At 44.3% G+C, this 25,120-nt stretch overlaps 1 protein-coding gene across 1 annotated transcript; it reads right to left on the bottom strand.

The window, feature by feature from the left end:
- Positions 1-639: 639 nt before the first annotated feature.
- Positions 640-20,992, bottom strand: CD22 (CD22 molecule). Its single transcript, XM_048501658.1, has 8 exons — positions 20,947-20,992; positions 17,708-18,124; positions 13,348-13,641; positions 9,193-9,462; positions 8,022-8,282; positions 3,845-4,111; positions 2,326-2,595; positions 640-911 (listed from the first exon to the last, which is right to left on the bottom strand). Exons 1-8 carry the CDS (start codon positions 20,990-20,992, stop codon positions 640-642), a joined length of 2,097 nt encoding a protein of 698 aa, XP_048357615.1.
- Between the last annotated feature and the right edge of the window lie 4,128 nt (positions 20,993-25,120).

Here is a 25,120-nt window from a genome sequence, read left to right as displayed (position 1 = left end):
GGTGAAAGCAATGGCCTTCTGCTGCTGCTGCTCTTGAGCACCTGGTCTGCTAAGGCATTTGCAATCTGAGAACAAGGCAGATCAAGACTGGTAGCCATAGATCGACTTCTCCTCCATAAATCTATCCAAGCCCTTTTTAAAGCCATCCAAGTTAGTGGCCATCACTACCTCCTGTGGCAGCATATTCCAAACACCAATCACACGTTGTGTGAAGAAGTGTTTCCTTTTATTAGTCCTAATTCTTCCCCCCAGCATTCTCAATGAATGCCCCCTGGTTCTAGTATTGTGAGAAAGAGAGAAAAATTTCTCTCTGCCAACATTTTCTACCCCATGCATAATTTTATAGACTTCAATCATATCCCCCCTCAGCCGTCTCCTCTCCAAACTAAAGAGTCCCAAACGCTGCAGCCTCTCCTCATAAGGAAGGTGCTCCAATCCTTCAATCATCCTCGTTGCCCTTCTCTGCACTTTTTCTATCTCTTCGATATCCTTTTTGAATAGGTTTGCAAGGCCTGGATTGGTTCTATGTAATGCTAGCTTGTGCTGACTCCAGCCAACTATGTAAGCCAGCAGCAGCGGACGTTCATCAGGGTGCTATATCAATATCTCAGTGCCGAACGCAAGTCTTGATGCTATAATCTACTCACAGGACACAGAGAACATCAGAGTCTGTGATTTCCCTGTGGAAATGCCATTGGATGCTTTGCAGTGATAGTCCCCTGAATCTTCAACCTTCACTTTTTGGAGAAGCAGGATTCGGTCGCTTGCCTTCAGCAGCATCTCTTTATTGTGGTACAACTCAAAATAATAAGGAGGTGGGTTGGCGTCAGTGGCACATAGGAATGAGACATCCATGCCCTCTGTCACAGGCACCTGCCTCTCCAGAGACAGAGAGATGTTACGGGGTCCATCTGCCCAAAGGAAGAGAGACAACCATTTGATGCATCATCGGGGTTTTCAGCTGGACTCAAGTCAGCCTGGTTACATTAAAACACTGGGAGCTGCCCTCTACCAAGTCACACCGTTCATCCATCAAGGACAATATTAGGATGGCCCATCTGGTATCCACCAGAGCCTGGGACTCTTGAATCCTGGCTCTGGTACCATTCAATGGGCCCCATTTACGGGATCTTCAAGAGACATTGCAATCCTTGACTCTTTGCCATGGCTTTTGAGGCGGTTGGAATGGCAGGCATCTTTTTAAGGGGGAGAGATTTGGCGATGTTTATTTTATTTTTGGTTTTAAAAGACAGTGTTTTAAACTATGATTGTAAGATGACTGCAACCCACTAGGAAAGGTGAGATGCAAGTGTGTAAATAATGTGTAAATATTGTAAATGTGTAAATATTGTCCACTGACTGCCAGAGGTTATGTGGGGTCTCAGGCAGAGGTTTTTCCACATTCACCAATTTTCTGATTTAAAAAAAAAACCCTGGAGATTCCGCAGGTTGAACCTAGGACTTTCCACATGCAGAGCAGATGTTTTACCACCAAGCCACAATCCTGCTCCAGAGCATTACAGATTCTGCACAAACTCATCTTCCAGGATAGCATTCACTGAAACCCCAGGAGACTTGTCTCCTAGAAGATGAATCCTGAATGAATCCAGGATTTGGTATTGGGTGTTGCATTGCATGCACAAAAAGGGGGGGAAATGGCCACTTCCATAGATGAAATATAGACACCAGGAAGGAGATACAGTAGCATCTGCTTGTTTTCTATGTGCTGGGTTTTTTTTTAATGCACAAGCACTTGTGGAATCCCCCCCTCACACACACACACAAATCTCACAACCCTAGAACATTGTTGCCATTCCCATCTACTAGCCATATGAAATGGACCTGATTCCTTCTTCTAAAGGAAACTTTGTCTTAGCTTTTCCATGACATAACCAGCAATGTCAAATATTCTGTCACCCATCATAGGGATGCTGTGGTTCTCTTTTTCCCCATTTTATCCACAAAACAACCCTGTGATGTAGGCTGGCCTAAGAGAGAGTGATTGGCTCTTGCTATGTGGCACAGTGGGGATTTCAATCCAGGGCCCTCTCTCCTAGTGCAACTATTTTGCTGCTACTTCTGATTTGCTCACAAGGAGCTTTCATTTCAAGGGCAAAGTATCAGCTCCACTCTTCATGTCATTTGAAGCATGCATATACTACTGGTGGTGTCAGTCAGTCTAGGCCCTAGGGACACCAAGACTTTGGGGTTTGCACTTAGCAGGAAGATAAGACAGGGTGGATAACTAGAGGGCAGAGCAAAGGAATCAGACTCTCGTGGTTTATCATCAACTTATTTCCAAGCATCTTTCATTCTCTTACTCACAATAGACCTTCAGCAGAAGTTGCTGGGAACGGGAAGTAGCTACACTGTTAGTGGCCTCGCACCAGTATCTGCCAGAATCAGCAGAAGTCACATGATAGATGGTCAGCTCAGCAGCTTCAGAATCTACAGGCTGCTGCGCCACATCTTTGTACCATCTGTAGCTGAAGACTTCGGGATTTGCGCTTGCCACTTCACACCTTAAGTTCACACGGTTGCCTTCATTAATTGGAATTCTTTGTTCTGCCACAGCTGTGACCCCTTTGGGGGCATCTGCAAAAAGAGACAACAAAAACAATAGAATCCATGAGACTTTCCAATATAATCCATGAGACTGGACTTTCCCAGGCATATGAATTAAGAAAAAAATACCTACTAGGGATCTAGTCCCTGTTGATTCCGCTTCGGAAATCCAGGTAGTACAACACATTTGTTGATTAACATTTTGTTTCACATTTAGTTTAACAGACCTGCCCTAAGCACGCCCTCCTTTTTGTGTGCCAACAGTAGATGTTCTCTTTTTACATTATCACCTGTTTCTACAAGCGCCATGAATATTCTCCAGAATTATTCCGTTCGAATGGTCTTCCTGGATAAGTTGTACCAGACAATTTGTCCACAATTCACATCCCAAATCTTTCATGAAATGCAATTGTAAGAAAAAATTGTACCATGCTACTTAGCTATCAATTGTCTCTTGTTGCAACTGTCACACCAACAGAGCTTCATCTCACACTTGGATTATGCCACAGGCTCAGGCTGTGATTCCCTGTACTTATGACATAAATAAAAGAAGCTGCAGCATATATGCACTTATGTAGATCAACTGCACTGAATGAATACATCATCCTCAGAGACCGGCTTTTAGATCTAGAATTTGCAAATTTACATCTAGCAGCCAAACGAACCTGCTCTCCAACACAACTCCTAATTCCATTTGAGCAGAGACGTATGGCCCATTACCTCCATACCTTAACGAACCCACGCGCAAGGAGAGCCCTTACCATTGCGCGATTTAACGTTATGCCCTCTGCTTTATTAAAGGGTAGGTTCAGCAATTTAGATAAATCCGCAAGGTTATGCAGTTGCAAACTTAACGTGGTTGAAACCCTGACTCACCAACTCTTGCACTGCACCAGATTTGATAACATCAGATCTAAATATACCAACTTACATTTTTTCTTCCAATCTGGGCTGCCTGATCTGACTAGGCTATCTCTATTGTTAAACAACTCGGACCCCGGTCGTTGTGAAGAGATCGCCAATTTCATAGCGGAGATAGTTGAGAGTTCCCAGTAGAACGTATTTGTTGTGCTCCCCGTGGGGCCTTTTATCTATCATGTATTCATGCAACTGTTCCCGATTTATGTAACTCTTTCTGACTATGCCAATAAAGGCTTATGTATGTATGTAATACCTCCTGTTATCTCCCTCCCTTTTGCTATGAACATTTTCTATTTATCAGTGAATGGTGTTTTAGAATGGTCTTCAATTTACAAGTAAATTAAATGGCAGTACTCACAGTGTATATCCACAGTGACTGGCGGAGATGAACCACATTTTATGGTATTGCAGACTTCACATCTGTAATCCCCAGCCTGTTCTAAATTTGCAGGGAAGTTCAGCAGGTTTTCTTTGCTTGGTAATCTTGAGTTAGCCTTATACCATTTATATTTGATATTATTACTAGGGTTACTCCGACCAAATGAACAGTTTAGCAAGACTGTGTCTTTCTCCTTTATGGGCAGCTGGTCATTTTCAATGGCAAGTTGGACATCCTTGGGAGCATCTGGAAAATGAGATCAGAGTGTTTCTTTCTGGAGAAGGCAGGCAGTGAAGATGTGAGTGTGCACTGCAAACATTCAACAAAAGTAGCCAAAACTGTGTCAGTTCCTATTTCTGACTTGAAACGCATGACTATATTTGTGTAGCAAACGACAAGTGAGCAGCCTATTCAGAGACAAGTGAGCAGCCTATCCAGAAATCTACTTGAGATCGCAAACCATCTAAACCAAGATAAAATCACAAAAACATTAAAAATTAACAACAGTGATGGAGCCCATACAAAATACCAAGAATAAAAACTTATAGGACACAATCTTTTAAGAACTGGCCTTCAAGCTTCTCAACCAACCAAACTATCAGCAGGTGACAAATCTCTCCATTCTGGAAGAGGAGGAGGAGGAGGAGGAGGAGGAGGAGGAGGAGAAGAAGAAGAAGAAGAAGAAGAAGAAGAAGAAGAAGAAGAAGAAGAAGAAGAAGAGGAGGAGGAGGAGGAGGAGGAGGAGGAGGAGGAGGAGGAGGAGGAGGAGTTTGGATTTATATCCTCCCTTTCTCTCCTGCAGGAGACTCAAAGGGGCTTACAATCTCCTTGCCCTTCCCCCCTCACAACAAACACCCTGTGAGGTGGGTGGGGCTGAGAGAGCTCCGAAAAGCTGTGACTAGCCCAAGGTCACCCAGCTGGCGTGTGTGGGAGTGCACAGGCTAAACCAGGGGCTAAACCAGGGGTAGGGAACCTGCGGCTCTCCAGCATTGGCCATGCTGATAGGGGCTGATGGGAATTGTAGTTCCTGAACATCTGGAGAGCCGCAGGTTCCCTACCCCTGGGCTAAACTGAATTCCCCAGATAAGCCTCCACAGCTCAGGCGGCAGAGCGGGGAATCAAACCCAGTTCCTCCAGATTAGATACACGAGCTCTTAACCTCCTACACCACTGCTGCTCACAGTGTATATCCACAGTGACCAAGTCAACAGTGGCAGATCAGCTCCAACCATGGCTGAATTATACTGACTATCCTCAGTTTGGGGAGAGGCTGCAGCTCAGTGATAGAGCATCTGCTTTGCATGCAAAGGGTTACAGGTTCAATCCCTGACATCTACTTGGTTGAAAGGACCAGATAGGAGATGATGTGCAAGACCTCTGCCAGAGACCCTGGAGAGATGCTGCCAGGCAGAATAGGCGATACTTGATGGCTCAGTATAAGGCAACTGCATGAGTTTTGAGTCACGATATTTCTATTTATTTGCATTTATTCCCTGCACCTTACCCCTATCTCAGGGCAGGTTACGTAAAACATACATAACAACGATAAAATCATAAACTGTAAAAATTCAACAACAGCAAACACAATAAAACCTCATCTAAAAACAAAATCTAAAATCTCCCAACCCACCCACCCACAAATCTGGGAGGGGTGTACGGACATCTCAGGGGAGCCCCTCCCAGCAGGGGCAGTCAGGATGCAGTGCCAATTGTTGTAATCAGTGGCTCATTCTGCACATGCAGAATAATGCACTTTCAAACTGCTTTCAGTGCTCTTTGAACCTGTGCGGAATAGCAAAATCCACTTGCAAACAGTTGTGAAAAAGGTTTGAAAACGCATTATTTTGCGTGTGCGGAAGGGGCCAGTGTCTTCTCATGGGTGATGGCTTTGAATTCCCTTTGACAGAGAACTCTGATCTTTCCACCATCATCCACATATCTTTGGGGTGCCATTTTATCCCCCCCCTTTTTTTTCACCCAAATCAGCAATTACTTGATTATGCCTATGGAAATGGATTTGCTTATGAGATTTATTTTTAACATTTTGGCTTATTTTATATTCCATTTTAGTAGTTCTAGCACGTGTGTGTTGTGATTGTAATACTTTCAGATAGTTTTGAACATACAACAAATACATAAAAACTGTTACTCACATGGCGTAAACACAGAAATTGCTCTCTTGTCCCTGTAAGAGTTACCTTCTAGACAGATTTAAATGCAACCCGATTAAATGGTCTACCTCTCCTCTTTCTTTCCCACCTCTTTCCCTTCCTATTTGGAGCCTAAGAGAACAGGAATTTTATAAAGTTGAATGTTAGTTGCCATCAAATTTTAGGATGAATTGTTGGTTGTGGGTTTTAATCCTTATTTTGTTGTATTTTTGAAGTGGCATATTCTTGTATTTTTGCGCTTCCCAGAAGAAGAAGAAGGGCAGTCTAGAAACATAATTAATGAAATCAAATTAAATTTAGCCTCATACTTCTGTTTAAAATGCTCATCCCAGTGGTTACAACTACCTCCCCAACTTTAAGATGCCACTTAAAAAATGCGCAATCAGAATGTGCATTTTTAATTTTGAAAAACACTTGTTTTCTGACCTATTTTGTAAGTCACAGCAAAGATTGTGTAGGAAAAGTGATATATCAATAATCTAAGTCAGACAATTAGACAGAAAGAACAAACTTGGGGGTTTATTTTCTACATTAGCAGCACAATGACACCATTTCCAGTGTGACACGGAAACATGGACATTATGCCAGGTCAATGCTTTAGCCCTTGCCCATAAGAGTTTTGGGGCGAGTGGTAGGGGGAGGGGTGGCTTGGTACAATGCCTGCAGTTCCAGGTCATGCCAGAAGGGACATCATTATGCTGTGAGGATGATAGCTCCTGCCCTGCATAGTAAGTAGACACCCACTTATCCTACTGGTTTCCTATTACCCAATGATGGACCAATGGTCTCAAATTGCAAGCATGTTGCATCATGTATGCACTGAACATGGACAGTAACAAAGACTTCACTGATGGGGGGGAGGAATCCTTGGAAATAGATGCTGTATCTAAGTGTTGCTTTTGATCTGCATCCTGTACAAACTATCCACAATTGACAGTTTTGATGTGTGTGGGGGTGTAGGATGTAACAAAACAGACTTCATCAACAGCTCAGAAACCAGGAGATTTCTTTGTCTCAAAGGGCTCCTGTACTCATGGGAATGTACCTTGGAAAATCAAGCATCCAGCCCCAATTTATCACATGCTACTGCCTGAGAAATATTGCTTTCCCAAACAATGGTACCAACTAATGACTTTATCTGCCTAATTCTTCATATACTGCATCCCACACCATGCATCCTACACTATTTATTTATTTATTTATTTATTTATTTATTTATTTATTTATTTATTTATTTATTTATTAAATTTATATATCGCCCTCCCCCGAAGGGCTCAGGGCAGTGAACAACAGACATAAATAGAGCACAATAAAATCAAGGACTAAAATCAGTTAAATATTAATTAACTTGGCTCTATATAAAATAAACCCCACCCCATTAAAACGCAGCACACTACATCAGCATAACAGATGGCACCTACAATCCCCTAAAAGAAAAAGCGGGAAGGGAAACAGCAGGATCTATTGATGTTGTAAAGGAGGGAGGGGGGCCATCAGCGGCCAGCCTCCCCAAAGGCCCGGCGGAACAGCTCAGTCTTACAGGCCCTGCGGAACTCAATGAGATCCCGCAGGGCCCTGACAGCTGGAGGGAGAGCGTTCCATCAGGCCGGGGCCAGGGCTGTAAAGGCCCTGGCCTGGGTAGAGGCTAGCCGCATCATTGAGGGGCCAGGGATCACCAGTAAGTTGGCCTCTGCCAAACACATTTGGGACATATGGGGTAAGACGATCCCGCAAGTACGGAGGTCCCAGGCCGCGCACTACCATCAGCTTTGCTTCTACTGGTAACAGTTGAAGCAAGATGTGAATAGCTAGGCCAGGCTAGAGAAGGAGTCACTTCCCACATGCTGACCCCACCTATGCAATCTGCTTCCTTCGAGCGTCAGAGCCCGGGGTGTGGGATCCACCATCATGCAATTTCTCACTCCTGGACAAACTCACATGTCCCATTCATGCATCCTCCACTTCCTCTATTGGTTACTACTTACACTGAACATTCAGAGTGACGGGTGAAGATTTCGAAGAACCAAGCATGTTCCCGGCTGAACAATAATAGGCACCAGCATTTTCAAGCCGGACCACATTGAACTGCAGCTGTTTACCGTCTTTGAATACAGTGGTAAGTGGCTGTTTAAACCATTGATAATGGGTTTCTGGATTTCCTTTAGAAGAGCACTGCAAAACTAAACTTTCTCCTTCCTCGATGTCCACTTGCGGCATACTATCAATCTTAACTTCCTTAGGTGGATCTGGAGGGAGGGAGAGAGATGTTGAAATTAGGAATTCCAAGGCAAATATTTGCTGTCCTTTCTTTCGAGGTGAAAGAACTCAACTTCCATTGAGGGACAGGAGAGAACAGCAGCGTTAGACATTAGGAACAGAAAGGTGTGTTGAACCAATGGTTGCAGCCAACAGAAGAATGGGGTGTGCCAATTGACAAAGAAGGTAACAGTTCTGGAGATGCCAAGAAAAGGCTAGGACTGGTTATCCTTTTTTTTTGGACCCAGATCTAGCACAACGATTGGGCACCAGCTGGATTTTTGAATCAGGGTTTCGAAATCTCCCAGACTGATTCTGTCCAGGGGAGTAGTTACTTCCCAGCCTTAATTTTCCATCTTGTGCTGAAACCCTTTCAAAAATGTAAGGGATTATCAGACTTTTCTTCCCCTGGAGCACCATATACCAGGTACTTTAAAAAAAATCATAGAGCCATAGAGGTGGAAGGGGGCATACAGATCATCCCTGCCCAATCTCCTGATCAAAGCAGGTTAAACTGAACATCCCTGACATGTATTTCTCCAGCTGCTGCTTAAAGACTGCCAGTGAGGTTGAGATCACCACCCCTCTAGGTAGCCAATTCCACTGCTGAAGAATCTCACTGTAAAAATATATATATATTCTAATATCTAGCCAGTACCTTTCCACATGTACTTTAAATCCATTATTGAGAATCCTATCATCTGCTGATTGCCATGGAAGAATTAATAGAACTGGGTACAACATTCAGGTTGATATTCTGTTGACCTGATTTTCTTTGAGAAGAACTGGAGGATGGAAAGGGGCTGGCATCGGAAGGTTTAAGGAAGAGCCCTGCTGTTACATTGAGAATTCCCATACTCTGCATCCCATCCCTTGCACACTTTCAATGAATCAACTCACAGTGGACATCTACGCGGTGGGTATTTGACGGTTGCGTCCCAACGCTGTTCTTAGCCTCACATCTATAATCACCAGAATGCTGGTCTCCTTGGGCTTCAAATTCAATTTTTGGGGAATTCCGATATTCAAACATCAGTTGACCATCGTTATACCAAAGATACTCAGAAACGGGTGGGTTACTATTCTCGACTGTACACACCAGAGAGAGAGTTTGTCCCTCTTGAATAGACCCTCCAGGGGTAGCTTTCAGCTGAACATTTTTAGGCCGATCTGAAATGAACAACATCAGGACAAAGAAAGAAGCAGTTGGATTAAAAAAAAATGGGTTTGAAGAAACGTGGTCTGAGGTCAAGGAAATAAAACTCTCTGATGCCCTGTGCAGTCATGACCATAGCACTAACTCAGTTCTTCTGTTATGCACTGCATTCATTTACATACGTTTGCAGGCAACCTCTGCATCCTATTTTTATAAGCATTTATGCTCCTTTGGGTCCCTGCCATGAAGGTGAACAGGTCCAGGGGAGACTTTTGCCTTGCAAGGCTTCTGTTTGGCCATTGAAGATCTGTGTATTGTCGAAGGCTTTCACGGCCGGAATCACTGGGGTGCTGTGCGGTTCCCGTGTTCTAGCAGCATTCTCTCCTGACGTTTCGCCTGCATCTGTGGCTGGCATCTTCAGAGGATCTGACAGCACCCCATTAAAGATCGAATTGGCTGTGCAGATCGTCGAAACCTTTACTCTGGCAGCAGTAGCCACCACAGCACAAAGATCTCAGCTGTGCAAGTGGAGGTAAGCTAAGGCAGCCATTTTTGTGGGGATGGCTCCGTCTCCTATGGCAGCCATTTTGTAGCAGCTGTTGTGTATCTGTGCCTATCACCCTGTATCAAAATCCCAAAGGTGCCCCCAGGCTGAAAAAGATTAGGGATGCCTGATTGAAGCAAATTACATTCCATGAAATCTGACCCATGAAAATTTCCTGATGAGCTGAACTTGCCTGCATCTCAGCAATAAAATCAGTGGGAGCCCAGGAGTTAACTAATCCAACAACAGAACACATAAGCAATTTGCATTGATTTTTTTAATTCATTCCCTTGCTGAAAACAATGGCAACCAGTTTTTTTCAAAAATATTTGGAAATGCTATTGTAACCCCCATGCCCAGAATGGGTTGAACCAGTAAGGGGGTGGAGACTCAGAGCAGCAGAAAGGCTGCAGAGCTCTTTGGAGAAGACAAGGCTACCAGACTCGGACCTTGGTTGTATAAGCCCTTGACACCTTGTTAAGGTAAACTGCAATATTGTTGGGAACTACTGGGAAGGTAGTTTATTTTTGCTATGTTGTAAATGTTGGAGTTTATTGTTTCAGGGCTTCTTTTTGTGTTTGTAATGGGTGAGAGTTCTCCTGGAAACCTTCATCATGTTGCATCCTGTTCATCAAGCCCTTGGAGTCTTCAGGAGCCAACCCACTTGCAAAGAAGAATTGGACTTGGCAGTATCAGTAGACTGTAACTAGAAGGACTTGAAATGCAACCTGAACAGGACCTTGAGTTGTAATGTTAAATGTTGATGTTTAATGTTATTTGTAAAGAGAAGTAAACTGTTTTGTTTAAATTTGGTTCTTTGCAACTCCTTCCAAGTACTGCCCCACAGAACCCACAAGCTGAGGTTACACTATCTCAGTCACAGATATTGTAAATAAATAAACCGTTAAATAAATAAATAATAAGTAACCATTCCGCTTTTTTGTAGCTTTGATGATGGGGCAGCAGAACCAAGTGGAAGACACTAAGTGAAAACGGACAGAGCAGCCAAAGAAAGGAGAGAATAAGTTACCACCTTAGTGCAACAGATAGGGACTTTATCCAGCCTGAACAATTGGCCAGCATGGCAACAGATGAAAATTACCAACTGAGCCCCTCACAAAATCTCAGTTGTTGCCATCTAACTGCAAGGGCCTTAGCGTGACAGAGCACATGCTTTTGTGCACAGTTGGGGCTCTGCAGACAACACACACACCCCAACACACATACACTGGAAATGCATTTCCTTAAAATGTAGGATCTCCCTCTCTCTCCTTTTTTCCTTTTGAATAAAATGTTGAGGAAACCTTACTGGCCCATCTTGATTAAAATTTGACTGAAATACCATCGTCCAAATGAACCTCTTCTCCCAATATCTCCCCCAGAAGGCATTACATTCCTCTGAAAGTGGTCTCTTGGTGATCCCCAGCCTCAAAAATAGCTGTCCGGCCTCAACCAGGGTCTGAGGATTTTCTGGTCTAGCCCCAACCTGGTGGGACTCTCTATCAGCTGAAACCAGGGCCCTGAGAGACCTAATTCAGTTCCTCGGGGCCTATAATATGGATACGTTCGACCAGTTTTTGACTGAAGCAGCAATTAACTGGCCCCCCAAATCCATCTATCCCCTCCTTTCCTTCCCCCTGGATGTGATTCAAAATGGCATAAGGAGGGAGGGAGGGTGGTATTTTTAGATTATATGTGAAATCTTAATCTTTTAATTGGAAATGTAAATTATATTGAAAATATATTGGCACCATGGGAATTTACAGGAATTTTACATTATTATTGAATTTTATAGCTTTATGTTTCATAGTTGTTGCTTCTGTAGATGACTTTATTATTATATATGTAGTACTGGGAGGGTTTTTTAAATGTGGTTAGTCACCCTGAGCATGGCTTTTGAGCTGGGAATGAATGGGATATCAAGTCAAACAAACAAACAGATAAACAAACAAACAATACAGGCCTAAGCAAAAAAAATAGTTTTACTGATCTACATTCCAAAATTTAGAGACAACTGAGACTTCGAAAACATCTAGGGGGAAATCAGCGTGACAGCCCAAACTTCATTCAAAACTTCAGAAACATAAACAAAAATCACTACAAATCAAATAAACCTTCATATTAATATCATTTTCTTAATGTATCCTACATGGTGAAGTTGGGTTTCTAGGTACTCAAGATGTCCCAAGCAAGAAATAACCCAGAAAACAGCCTTTGTGCTTTTATACCTACAGCAGTATTTGCTATCCTAGCAAAGTATTTTATTTGAATTATATTGCAAAAATCCCTGTTGCTCCATGGCATTCTACTGCACCCAACTGTCACATATTATGGATTATCAGATTATGGCCCTTTCTGCACAACCAAAACAAAACATTTTCAAGCTTGAAGTAAAACATTTCCTCCAAGGAGTTCTGTGTGGTTTTTAGCCCAAAACGTTTTATTTCAAGTCTCAAAATGTTTAATATGCATTCTGAATTTCAGCTATTCTTTTTGTGAAAACGTTTTTAAAATGTTTTCACTTGTTGTGTGCAGTGGTGGGATCCAAAATTTTTAGTAACAGGTTCCCGCGGTGGTGGGATTTAAACTGTGGCGTAGCGCCAATGGGGCTGGGCGGGGCATGACGGGGGTGTGGCTAGGCATTCCGGGAATGGGGCATTCCTGGGTGGGGCTGGGGCAAGGACACAGCCGCTGCGCCGGTCCTTGGGTGGGAAATGAATGCACGCAGGTGCAGGCTGCCACGCATGCTGGTGCACCTCCTGCTAGACTGCTTCAAGTTCTGCGCGCTACTGCTGAGAGGAGGGGCGTAACTAAGGCAAAAATCACGTGGCAAAATCACCAATTAGTAACCCCCTCTTGGCACACACAGATAATTAGTAACCTACTTTTGGGAACCTGTGAGAACCTGCTGGATCCCACCTCTGGTTGTGTGTATGTCTTTACAACATTTTCCACACCTCTCTGCAGCCTCCAGACTTCCTCCTTGGTGACATTTTCTGAGTTCACTCCATCATGTCACCTGTTTATTTTTGTCAGGTTTGGGGGGGCAGCGGGGGGGGTGATAATATTTTCGAAGCCTCTAGTTCAAAACCTATGAAGAATCTCAGCATGGGGCTTTGAAGCGTCAGAGCATCAGATCCACAGAGAACTTAAAATAAAATGGAAGAATCACAACATGGCTTCCAGGAAGCATTTTGAGCGTGAACTAACAGAGGGGATTGAAAATGTTTTGCAAACATTTTCAGTGGCTTGTGTAGAAATGACCTATATTTTGTTCCGGTCCAGTAGTACCTTCTTTTCAGGGTGATTCTCCCCACCCACTTGCACCCAGATCTCCCCTTACAACAAAACTCACATTTTACGTCCAACTTCATGGCGCTCCTGGATAATACCTTCTGCTTCTGTTTCAAGGAGCAGACCAGAGTCTTCCCATTGTCCTCCCAGGCCACTGAAAAAGCCACGACTGTTTGGATTACTCCATTATTGGAGGTCTCTATTGGGGAAGGCGGACGTTTCCATTTTAAACCACTCACAAACAGCCCTAGTGAATTTTCACTGCAATGGTACGGAACAGAGCAGGTCACTGTTGTAGTTTGTGATTCTCGGATTTCATTAGGGCTGATTTCCATCCTAGGAGCTGGAGGTGACTCTACAGCCAAAACACAAATGGGAAAATATCCAGATAGGGTTAGGGGGAAATCTCAAAAGATATGCTTGCAGAGATGTCGGGGCTTCTTCTGCTGGAATCGGTTTGGACATGGAAGCAGCAGCTACACCCCAAAATGCAACCCCAACCCACATTCTCTCACACATGACATTTGTTAGGATGGGAATATTGACTTGCTACTGGGCAAGGAAAAATTGGCCCCTTTTCTTCCTGGCCCTTCCATTGCCTCTGCTTGCATGAGTGGACAGTGATGGTCCATGAGGTGCAGATGAGCAGCTTCCTCTAATGCTCAACATGCTGCAACATCCAAGCTGCCTCCCCTCCTGTCTCATGCTCAGTAACAAACCAATTTTCCATCCAGTGGAAAGAACAGGGCTTATCTGGTCCACTGCAAGATTAGCACCAGATTTGTTTCGGTCCAGAACTTTTTTTTAATGATATCTTCTCTCTTATGGTGCACAATTAATTTCTCAGAGACTTTTAAAGCGGCAATGTATAGAGCTAGTACAGAAAAATGGAACACCAACGTCTTATTTTCCTGACCCCCCAGGATCTTTGGACAGTAGACGGATTTAGAAGAATGACACTTTGCCAGGTTCCTGGGGCTGGTTGCATTCTGCCAGGGGATAGGCCATCAGCCATCTTGGGCAGGAACGCTGCTGACCATGCCGGCTTAACAGACAAAGTGTTGACCGTTCCTCAGGTGGCCTTAACATGGGGCCCAGGATGGTCACAGATGCCACTCTGATGGCCACCAGTGTTGACCCCTAGGTAAATTCCTCCAATGTGGGAAGTCCCTTTAAAATCACAGCTCCAATTACTAGAGAGTTGATACACCTATTAGGCAGTCAGTCCAGAAAAGGAGGAACAGGTAGAAAGCCCAAAGGTGTTCTGCTATTGGTTGAAATGAAAGAAAGATTGTCCTGAGGAGAGGAAGAAAGACTGTCCTCTCAGAGGGCTCTCCAAATATCAGGTATTTGGCCATTAGCTGTGAGACATTTATGAGCTTTTTTGCAGACAAAATTTTGTCGCTCCACCAGGACCTTCCCACCAACATTGATATAGTAAGTGAACTGGAGGCCTCTTGGCCATCTTCAGGTCTGATATTGGGCCAATATTGGGCCATCTCTCTTGGGCCGATATTGGTCCGATATTGGTCTGATATTGGGCTATCTCTCTTGGGCCGATATTGACAGGATTGTGACAACTGTGAAGTTGACCACCTGCCCCTTGGATTCATGTTCATCATGGCTAGTGACAGCCTATGGTGACAGCAGGCAGGCCCCCTGATGGATATGATAAATCTGTCCCTAAATCTTGGGAGCTTCCTAAGGGGCTAAAAGGCAGTGGTTCAACTGCTCTTGAAAAAAACATAAACTGGATCAATCTGATCCATCCAACTACCACCCAGTGTCATCCTTGCCCTTTCTGGGTAAATAATTGAGAAAGCCATCACAGAACAACTCCTGACATTCCTGGAAAACACGTCAGTGCTGGATCCCTTTTAGTTTGGCTTCTGACCTGGCCACCGGGTGGTGACGGGCTTGGTGCCTCTCATGGATGTTCTCCAGAGGAAACTGGACTAAGACTGGTCAGCACTGCTGGTGTTAGATCTAAAAGCAGTGTTTGACCTAGTCCATTACAATCCAGTGACTCACCACTTTGCCAAGTTGGTATTCATGGAACAGTGTTGAAGTGGTTGTGTTCATTTCTTCAGAGTCGAAGACCAGAGGAGCAGAAGTCAGCAAGGCACCCTTTGGTGTGTAGAGTCCCGCAACAGGCAATCCTCACTCTGATTTTGTTTAAAATCTACATGCCCTCTTGCCCAGTCCCCAGTTGGTCTGGAGGTTTGAGCTGAAGTGTCACCAGTATGTTGATGAGCGCTCGGCTGGATGAGCGCTCGGCTGCTCACTCTAACTCACTCTATGGAGGGCTATCCTTGAGACTGATTCCGAAACTTCAATTGGTTCAAAAGGCAACTGCAAGCATCCTTATGGGGAAACCATGGAAAGCGCATATCCAGCTGGTGCTCGGTCAACTGAATTGGCTCCAGGTAGAGGTAGAGTATTGAATCAGGTTCAAGGTTATGGTATTTACTTTCAAAGTCCTAAACGTTCCGGGATCATCATCATGCCCAAGAGACCACCACTCTCAATATGTCTACCAGAGAGCATTGAGCTCAGCAAGTAAAAACCTGCTGGTGATCCCTGGCTGATCCCTGGCCCACAATCTGACTGACTGGGATCATTCACCATCAAGGAAGCTTTTTCAGCTGCCTGGCATCAGCCTGGTGGGACATTCTGCCCAATGAGACCAGGAGCCCTCTGAGGATTTATCTCAATTCCACAGGTCCTGTAAGACACAGAGATGTCCCACAGATGTCTGAGATTTATCTCAATTCCACAGGTCCTGTAAGACACAGATCTAGATGAGAACAACAACAGTGTTACTCTAACTGGCCTCCCCTTTCCTTTTCCCTTTCTTTTTTCATATCTTTCTTTTGCTTTCATTTGCATTTTTTCTTTCTTTTGTTTTTGCTTTATTTAAATTAAAATTAGCTCCCTCCTTCACTGAGTTTATGTACTTGGGAAGGCCACTGTGAGACTGAATAGGACATGTAAGGTGTGCAGTTGTTTTATTGTGTAATACACGTATGTGAACTCTGAGGCCCCTTCTGCACATGCAGATTAATGCACTTTCAACCCACGTCCAATGCACTTTACAGCTGGATTTTACTATGCGGAATAGCAAAATCCACTTGCAAACAATTGTGAAAGTGGATTGAAAGTGCATTATTCTGCATGTGTGGAAGGAATCTCAACCTGTTTGATAGGGAGAGCAGTAAACAAATCAAATCTATCAATCTATCCATAAAGATTAGCATAGAGGAGGAAGAGGCAAGGGGCCAGAGGGAATTGTGATTGTAAGAGGAGGTTGGGTGAGAGATACAATTTAGATTGCCCCAGCACTGTCCACTGGAATGACTTTGGGAATTGGGATTGCCCTTCTGGCCACCTCTTGTAACCTGTTGTAAACATGGTCTAAATCAGCAATCACAGCCCTCCAGGGCTCTGATGATCTTCTGTACATTGGAGGATGAAAAGTGTGAGGTTCCTCTCTGCACAGACACACAAGAGGGACGTCACACTCTATTTAGGATTGCTCTATTACTGTCCAGAATGAAATATTTATGTCTCAGTATAATGCCACACGTGGTTAGGAGATGGGTCTGCTATTGATAATAGGCCCCTAACTCCATACTGGGCCTGTCCCACCTGTATATTGAAGACTACTAATGCTTCTAAACTAGTGTCTAAACAAATCTTGACAAACTGTACCCTGTATATCATATGATAGGTTTTGATGCGATCTCAAGAAATTATTTGAAGTGATCAGTTCTTCCACCCTTGGCCTAGATCATCCTACAATCCCACTGACCTCTCATTCACATTCCGGTATCATGCACTGCGCCCTCGTATGGTACCGAGGGTGGTTGTTTTTGTTAGCACTCCTGACTAATTCCTTCCCTGAGCTGAAACCCAGGCATCATTTTAAAGGAGAGGCTGCCCTGTCATGTTTCCCGTATTAGCGTTACCACTCAGTTTCTGCTTGTCAAATTTCTGTTACACACACAAAAGAAGTCAAAAGGAAAAGGCTGCAAAGTGAACCAGAATGCAAGGCAAGCTTCCAGATGCTGTCATACAGTGGTGTAGCAAGGGTGGGGATGGGTAAGAACGATGCTTCTGTGATCCAACGGGACACCTTGTGAGTAATCTGGTCATGCACCAGCAGGAAGCACTTCCATCTCCTTCAGTACACATGGCTGCCAATCTACCAATGGCGTCCTTCCATTAATCTGCAGTATTGCTCAAAGGAAAGATCTATTTTTTTCCATTCCAGGATTTAGAAACCATTTCCTCTGGGCAATATTCCCCAAGCCAGAATACTGCCAATTCAAATCTCATTGATCCCTTCAAAGAATAACTTTTGTAAGGAATTAGGACGAATTCTTTTTTGTAAGGAATTAGAATGAATGCTAAATTCTTACCAGCAACTTTCACTGTAGCATTGAGAAAAAACTTCAGTTCCGTTTCTGGGGTATTATAAAAAGCAATAAGTCTTGCTCCATAGGTGCCTGCGTTGTTTTTACGAACTCGAGAGATCTTCAGACCACAGTCTTTGTTTTCTAAATTTCCTATGAAGTCCATCTGAGACTGAAAAGCAGGCTGAGAAGCAGTCTTTGATCGAGTTTGGATGTTTCCTGACTTATCAGAGCTGTTGTACAATAAAATACCAGTGTAATCATTCACATCATAACGTGGCTGAAAATACCAACGCAGTGAGATGTTCCTGAGAGGATACCCCTTATACGAGTTAATCTTGCATGGAATTAACACACAAGATCCAATCCAGGTCACCAGGGAACCAGGTTGTGTGGTCAATGGGTCTAGATTACACAGGGATCCTGCAATGGAAGAAACACATTACAGAATTTGGTCAATTTTTCCTGGTCCTGGAGAACCAAATATTACTAACCGGAAAGCTCCATTGCTCTCTCTTCCAAAGGAAACCAAAATGCTACTTCCACACTGATATCCTACAGACATAACCAGATGTGCTTGTTCTATTCATGCAGGTGATGAATTTTGGACTTTGCATTCCTCCGTGTCACATGGCCAGCTATTTTTCAAAAGCTGGAGGAATTTTCAACACACTTCATGTTATGTTATGATTAGAGTTGGGATTATTAGTGGTTCTGAAACAGTAAGTCAACAATCCATCTAACTGTGTACAAGACCTGGAGCTTTCTTGCTGTACCTCTTTGGATCCTAACCTATATCCAGCTGTGACAGGCAATGAAAGGTGCCCCAAAGCAGCCAATGAAAACAGTGCTGTGAATCCACCAACAGGTGTTGTATGGGGGAGTTATGAGCTCCAAAGCAGACATGAGAGAAGGCAAAGTTAGGTTTTAAGGTTTTGTTTCACTGAACACTAAAGGTGAATGCTTCTTTTCCAAAATAGGTTTTGTTTTAAAAAATAATTTCCGCTGTCCTGTTTTACCTCAATGAATGCAGCAAGCCTGCAGCAAGTCCTGTACCCTCATATCCAGGTTATATTTTAATTTTTCATTTCCTGTTGAGCTCCCCAGTGTACTTCTTATTTTATTGCTTTTGGTCTTTGGACTGTTCCCCATTCTGACTAGATCCCTGACAGCTCTCAAAGAAAGTTCTAGCAACCTACCACCTTGTCCAGGACCCTGACCTCAGGTGTAGAATAGCTAGGCATGCAAAGGTAGGACAAAGGGAGACATTCAGGCAAGGCCATCATCCCATCATTGCACTGGAGACATCACCATGGTAACAGCAACACAAGTTGACTCCCCACCGAAAAAATGAAAGTAGATACAAACCAGTTTGGGGGAAAAACGGGACCTTTTGAGCACGGTTTCAGAATACCCACTGCAGCTTCTGCCCCACAAGCAATCCATGTTCCAGGAGATGCAGCAGCAAGGAAGGATTCCCCACTGAGGCTGATTGAACGTGCATTCAGCTCAGGGGCTATCCTGATTGGCTGCTGTGTTGCGTTGGGGCGGGATTTTTTTATTTTAAACCATGTGCATCCACGTCTGTGCGAGCATGCGCAGAATGACTCTACGCAGAGACGAAGATATGGACGATTAGAGCAAAGCCCTGTTTCCATTATCTTCTGTATTGTTGTATCCACGTGGATACGACGTGTAGCACTGCTTTGTATTGCCTTCTAATCAGTCAATCAGTCAAAACCGGGCCCACATAGCATCGTATCCACATGGATCTCCGGTACGAGAAATTTAAAAATTGATTGGACTGATTAGACTAAAGACTCCACGTCACTACCTGCGACGGAAATACGAATCCGGAATCACCCCCCGAACTTCCCCACCACTCCACATTCAGCACATGTTTTTTCAAAAGGTCTACTTTCTTCCAGGTTTTGAAATAACACACGCTGAAGGGGCAGGGGAGCGACGAAAATGGGGTGAATGCATTTTCACTGCTGGTGTAGTGGGGAGTGCTGCAGGAAACCTGGATATTTGGAGTGACGAGCACGCATTTAATTGTGAGTGGGGAATCGACCACAGGTAGGCTAGGCAAAAGACCTAGATACCTTAATTTGGGGAGGGGGTCTTTGTGTGTGCTGCTGTGGTCTATTTAAAGTTGGGGTAAGGTTACTAATCTCCAGGTGAGTTCTGAAGTTTTCCCGGAATTATAACCAATCTCCAGACTGCACACATCACTTCCCCTGGAGGCACTGAGCAATATCTCATCCCAACCCTACACTGATGTGACAACAATTTGGCAACAAATGGGTGGCAACAAATGGGCCATGCAAAACTTTAGCATATCTCCACGGCTTTGGGAGGAGGGGTAGGGCTTCATTAACTCTGCTCTGACTGTTTAAATATTGGGCAAACGAGAACTGGAATGGGAGGCTCCATGCAAGATGAACTGGAAAAGGCTCTTCTCAACAATGAGAATGGAGAGGACACAGTTGCTAGCCAGTTGCATCCCCTCCTAATCTGAGGCCCCTTCTGCACATGCAGAATAATGCACTTTCAATCCAGTTTCACAATTGTGGGCAAGTGGATTTTGCTATTCCACACAGTAAAATCCAGCTGCAAAGTGCATTGGAAGTGGATTGAAAGCGCATTATTCTGCGTGTGTGGAAGGGGCCTCTCTGAGGCTCTCTCAAGATGCCTAGGACAGAACGAGGATTTTAAAACTTCGATATTGATTCCAGACCCCTCCCAGATCACTGGCATATAGAGTCTTAGGGAGCATGTCCTATTATTTTCTGGGAACATTTCAGCTTGTTCCCCCAGATAAATACAGTCTTGAATCTTTCTTTCTATTCTTCCCATAGGCCAAAAGGAGCAGAGGAGAGACCTGATGCATTCCACTCACTGACACAAATCATTACCTTGAAGGAAGAGAAGCCAAACCAAATGCTTCATTGCGGCCTCCGGAAAAGACCAAGCCTGTGGAAAGAAAAGTTATTTCTTATTCACCTGGGTTTTTTTAATCGCTACCAACATCCTTGCCAAATGGAGGAGGGAAAAGGAACTAGGCCCATAGAAGGGGGCTGGAACTTAGTAGACGGGCAAGAACTTCCTACTTGGTCCTTGTTTTCTTTTGTCACAAAGACCCAGAAATTCATACCACACCTATCATCCGCTCCAGAAAACCAGCCATTTTGACAAAATTCCCCTCCTCAAAAAAAACATTTGCAGACCTATTGACCTGTTACCAGACAGATCCATGAGGGGTCGGGGGCACTCTGGTTTTGAAGTCATGATTCTACCCATCCCACCAACCTTGTAGGGTGACCTGGGAACGCAGTGCCAAGATGGATGCCATCCACTTCATTGGCTCAGTGTTACTCATGAAGACAGAAAAACCTGCCCTTGCCAACATCAGCCTTATGAAATAACTGGCCTCACTACTTCCTAAAGAGATTAGGAAAAGACAATAGTTTTCAGTCTAAAAAGCCGTTCCCAACCCCAGCCTTGACTCACTCGCCTCTGTACAACAAAGAGTATGTTAATATGATTTCATCAAAAAGTTCCTGCCAGACATTCTCCTGAAATACTAACTTCATCTTCTGTTTTCTGACTAACCTCTCCCAAAACTACCTGCATTTACATCAACTTTGTCCTGAAGCTGTGATTGAGCCAGTTTCCCTTTATCTCCAGACACTCCCTGGTTCAGAACATTAAGTCTAAGTGTCCAACATTCATTTTAAATATCCATTTAACTTAAGTGTCCACCGTTGTCTTCTGCAGGGAGACAAGGACCCTCCTTTGTCTAGGAAGATTAAGTTCTCTTAGCATGGCTAGAGGGCCCAATCTTCCCTATAAATCCGCTGCCCACCCTCAGTCAGGGTTCAGTGTTTTTGGATGAATCCTCCAGTCCAGTTGCATTGTGTCCAGAGTACTCTGAGGTGCCTTGATTCAGTTAAACTGCCTGCCAGCTTCCTACTCTGTCTTCTATCAGAGCTCAGCACAGGTCATTGGATTCTGCTCATTGGACCATACTGCTTCTAGATAATGGAATTATCACCTTTATTCCTCAAAAATCCCTTGCTTTTCCAAACTTTAGGGGGTACCTGAATGTCCTTTGCCCAGGCAAATAGAAACTGGGAGTGGGGATGTAAGTAATTCCAGGAGTTCTCTAGCCACTGTCTGGAGGCTGGCATCATTGCTGCTCCCCTGCACAAATATCACCCTCCCCAGGATCTGCCCATAAATCTCCAGAAATGCCTCTGCCCAGAGCTAGAAGCTGCAGTGCCATCTCCTTTCCCCTTCTAAGAACAACAATAGCAAAACGGGCGGGAGACCCCGGCAATATACTTCATGCATTGTTTGGATCATTGAAACCAGAAGTTCACCACTCACCTGCCCTGTGAGTCCGACTCCTACCTACCCACACCAAGCTTGTGGTTCCTGCTTCCTTCTTCTCGGTCAAATGGAACTGCTATGGGAAGGCAGACAGAGCATGGATGCTCTGAGGATCTTTTTGCAGCCAGATGAGATCTTTTGGTCTGTCCTCACCACTACAAGACGGGTCTTTTGCTGTCCCGCCTGCTGGGTCTTCCTTGCCTCCCCTTGCTGTCACCTGGCAGATGCAAAGACCCCTGGTGTGAGGCAGGCCAACCAGCATTACTGAAAGGGGGCCTCCTCCTCGTGCAACAGACCTTGCAAATCCCATCACTGCCCTCCCCTAAGCAGAACTTTATTTGCATTGGGGACGGAAGTGACTCTCCGTGCCATGACTTGTTGCATAGATTTTGTTGTCTATGAATAGCAGGTCCCCTGGGGAGCCTTAAGCCTTAAGTGGTTTAGGGTTCAGGGTAAGATGTGTGGGTTTCTGAGTAGAGGATGGTCTACCAGCATTTAAGACCAATTGCCTCTGGTTGGTACAGAAGAGGAAATTGTTCTTTTGATTCAAAAGTACACTGCTGCATATTCTGTCTTAGGGGTGAGAATGGACAATGGTTACAAAAAGCCCATTTGCCTTTTCAAGAAAAACTACCTGAGGCTAAAATGGAGGATTCCATTCAGGCCAAATGTAATGTCTGAAGGACATTATAAAAATCTGGGGTGTTGTGTGGTTTCCAGGCTGTATGGCCATGTTCTAACAGCATTCTCTCCTGACGTTTCACCTGCATCTGTGGATCTGTGGATCCTCCAGATCCTCTGAAGATGCCAGCCACAGATGCAGAAGCGGCGTCAGGAGAGAACAACTGGGAGCTATGGCCATACAGCCTATTCCCCACAGCACCCCTGTTATCGATCTGGCAAATGAAAGCCTTTGACAATACATCATAAAAATCATTTTGGAGAGGAACTTTGCCCAGGTCCTGTTCCCAAAATGGGTTTGGCCCATTTTATTCCCCTAGAACCCAGGATTTTCAAAAATTGCTAAACCAGCAATCCTTCTGCACAGACTCAGGTTGGAGGTGCTCCTGCGTGAACACAACAGGCAGGAAATGCTTTATTTCTCTGCCTTCCACCAATTCAGTGCAGGTTCCACGCTGACCATTATGTCAGGGAGAAGCCACCCACCTGCCATTCTGTGCCGGTCACTCAGCATGTTGTAGGCAGATTCTCTGAGCACCTGACAGCGTACAAAGTCCTTCAAGCAAGTTTTCTCTCTGTGGTGTCAGTGAGCAACACATTCATTATTGCCCAGCAATTTCCGGGAGGTTCCTTTTTCTTTCTTTTTAAAAATTTTGTGGGTTGAGCATGTACAGCTACACAGCTGCAACTAATCGTATTGTGGGGTGATCAGCATGGCTGCAAGGGTTCATTTCTGGATGCCTGCGCAGTTACGCATGTGTTGCAGGAAATAAAGAGAAAGCACATGCTGGCAGCGGCTGATGGGATTTGTAGTCCATGAACATCTGGAGAGCCGCACGTTGTAGACCCCTGACCTAGGAAGAGATGCACTGGGAAGCAACATTCCCATAGATGGGTGTTAGGCCCATCAAAGCCAGAGTCTGATGTCAGTTTATGAAGCAAATTTAGTCTTAAATTGTGGTCCCATGCAATGTCTGGATGTGGGCATCCTGGCTTGTTGGCTGACGATGCCTACACGAGTTACAGAAAGAAGATGAAGAGACTTGTATTCATCATGACAACGTAGAATTTGAGTAATTCTCTGTGAGGCGCCTGGATTTCACTAACTGACCATGTTTAAAATAAACATCATGTCTGAATCGAGCTTTGATGTCATCGGTTAGGGACTGCCCATCCATTTCCAAATGGAATAAGAAATAAAAGATGATGCTCATGCAGTGGGCTGCCCCGTTGCCTATGGGCCCGGTTCCTCTTCCTTTAATGTTACCACAAGCTGCCTTCCGACCTCACAATAGAATATTTGTTTTGCTTTCAGCTCCCTTCATTACTACCTTGACTTTCTCCCCAAACCTGCTTCCATCATTGCCTGTCCTCCATTTTAACCTCTCAATGACCCTGTGAGGTAGAAAATGTGTGGCTGGCCCAAGCTCACCCAGCGAGTTCCCATATAAGAATCGGGAACTTGAATCTGGGTCTCCCTGATCCTCATCTGACATGCTAATCACTACACAACACTGGCTTTGTGAACTGTCGCCTCAAAAACCCAGCAGCCAATTTATAAATCATGGTTGGAACCAGCTGCGGTTTGCTGTGATCTCTTCTTGTAGATGGCCCAGACCAAGCCAGAATGTATCAGCTGATACTAAATCGAGATTTCAAGCTGAGTCTGGAATTGGGTTTGTGAACTTCAATGCACAGTCATTTTGATTTGTTGCGGTATATGAATTCACACACCACAGTAGCACTACCCCTGTCAACCATTGGCCAGGGTTGGTAAAGAAGAGTCCCCCCTACTGAGAGGTGGGTGAGAAGAAAGCTGTAGACAAAGCAGAGTTTTAGGCATAAACCAGGATTTGTTAGTTAGCTCAGATTAAGCCAAGTTTGCTGGACAAAACACCATTTAAATAATCTCCGCTATATCACAACCACAACCACACAAAACAAAAGCTTCATAGACATTAAACAATATTTACTCAACATCAGGACTAAGTTTTTCCCCACAATTGTGCCATCAAAGACAGAAGGAGAGTGGTATGTCTTACAGTCACATACAAGTTACAGTTATGTCCAAATACATAAATATTGTGTGTTCACGCATGGGTGTGTACATCCATGCATGCATGCATAACAGAGTGAAAGTTATGAAACCTCACACCTCAGTCTTAGTAGATGCTCCAGCCCCTTTTCACTACCCAAATAGCCAGAAGCCAACCTTCCAACCTTCCTGGGACTAAAGTCAAGGCAGTAACCCCAGCCAGGTAGACTACCTGCAGCACAAGTTTCACAAAACAATTAACCTGGTAGAGGTAGCCACATAAACCTAGGTACTGGAATTAGATTGAA

This window comes from Sphaerodactylus townsendi, linkage group LG06 (assembly GCF_021028975.2).
Source record: "Sphaerodactylus townsendi isolate TG3544 linkage group LG06, MPM_Stown_v2.3, whole genome shotgun sequence".
Classification (NCBI taxonomy): Eukaryota; Metazoa; Chordata; class Lepidosauria; order Squamata; family Sphaerodactylidae; genus Sphaerodactylus; species Sphaerodactylus townsendi.
Note: the sequence above shows the minus strand (reverse complement) of the source record. Positions and strands in the feature narration are given on the sequence as shown.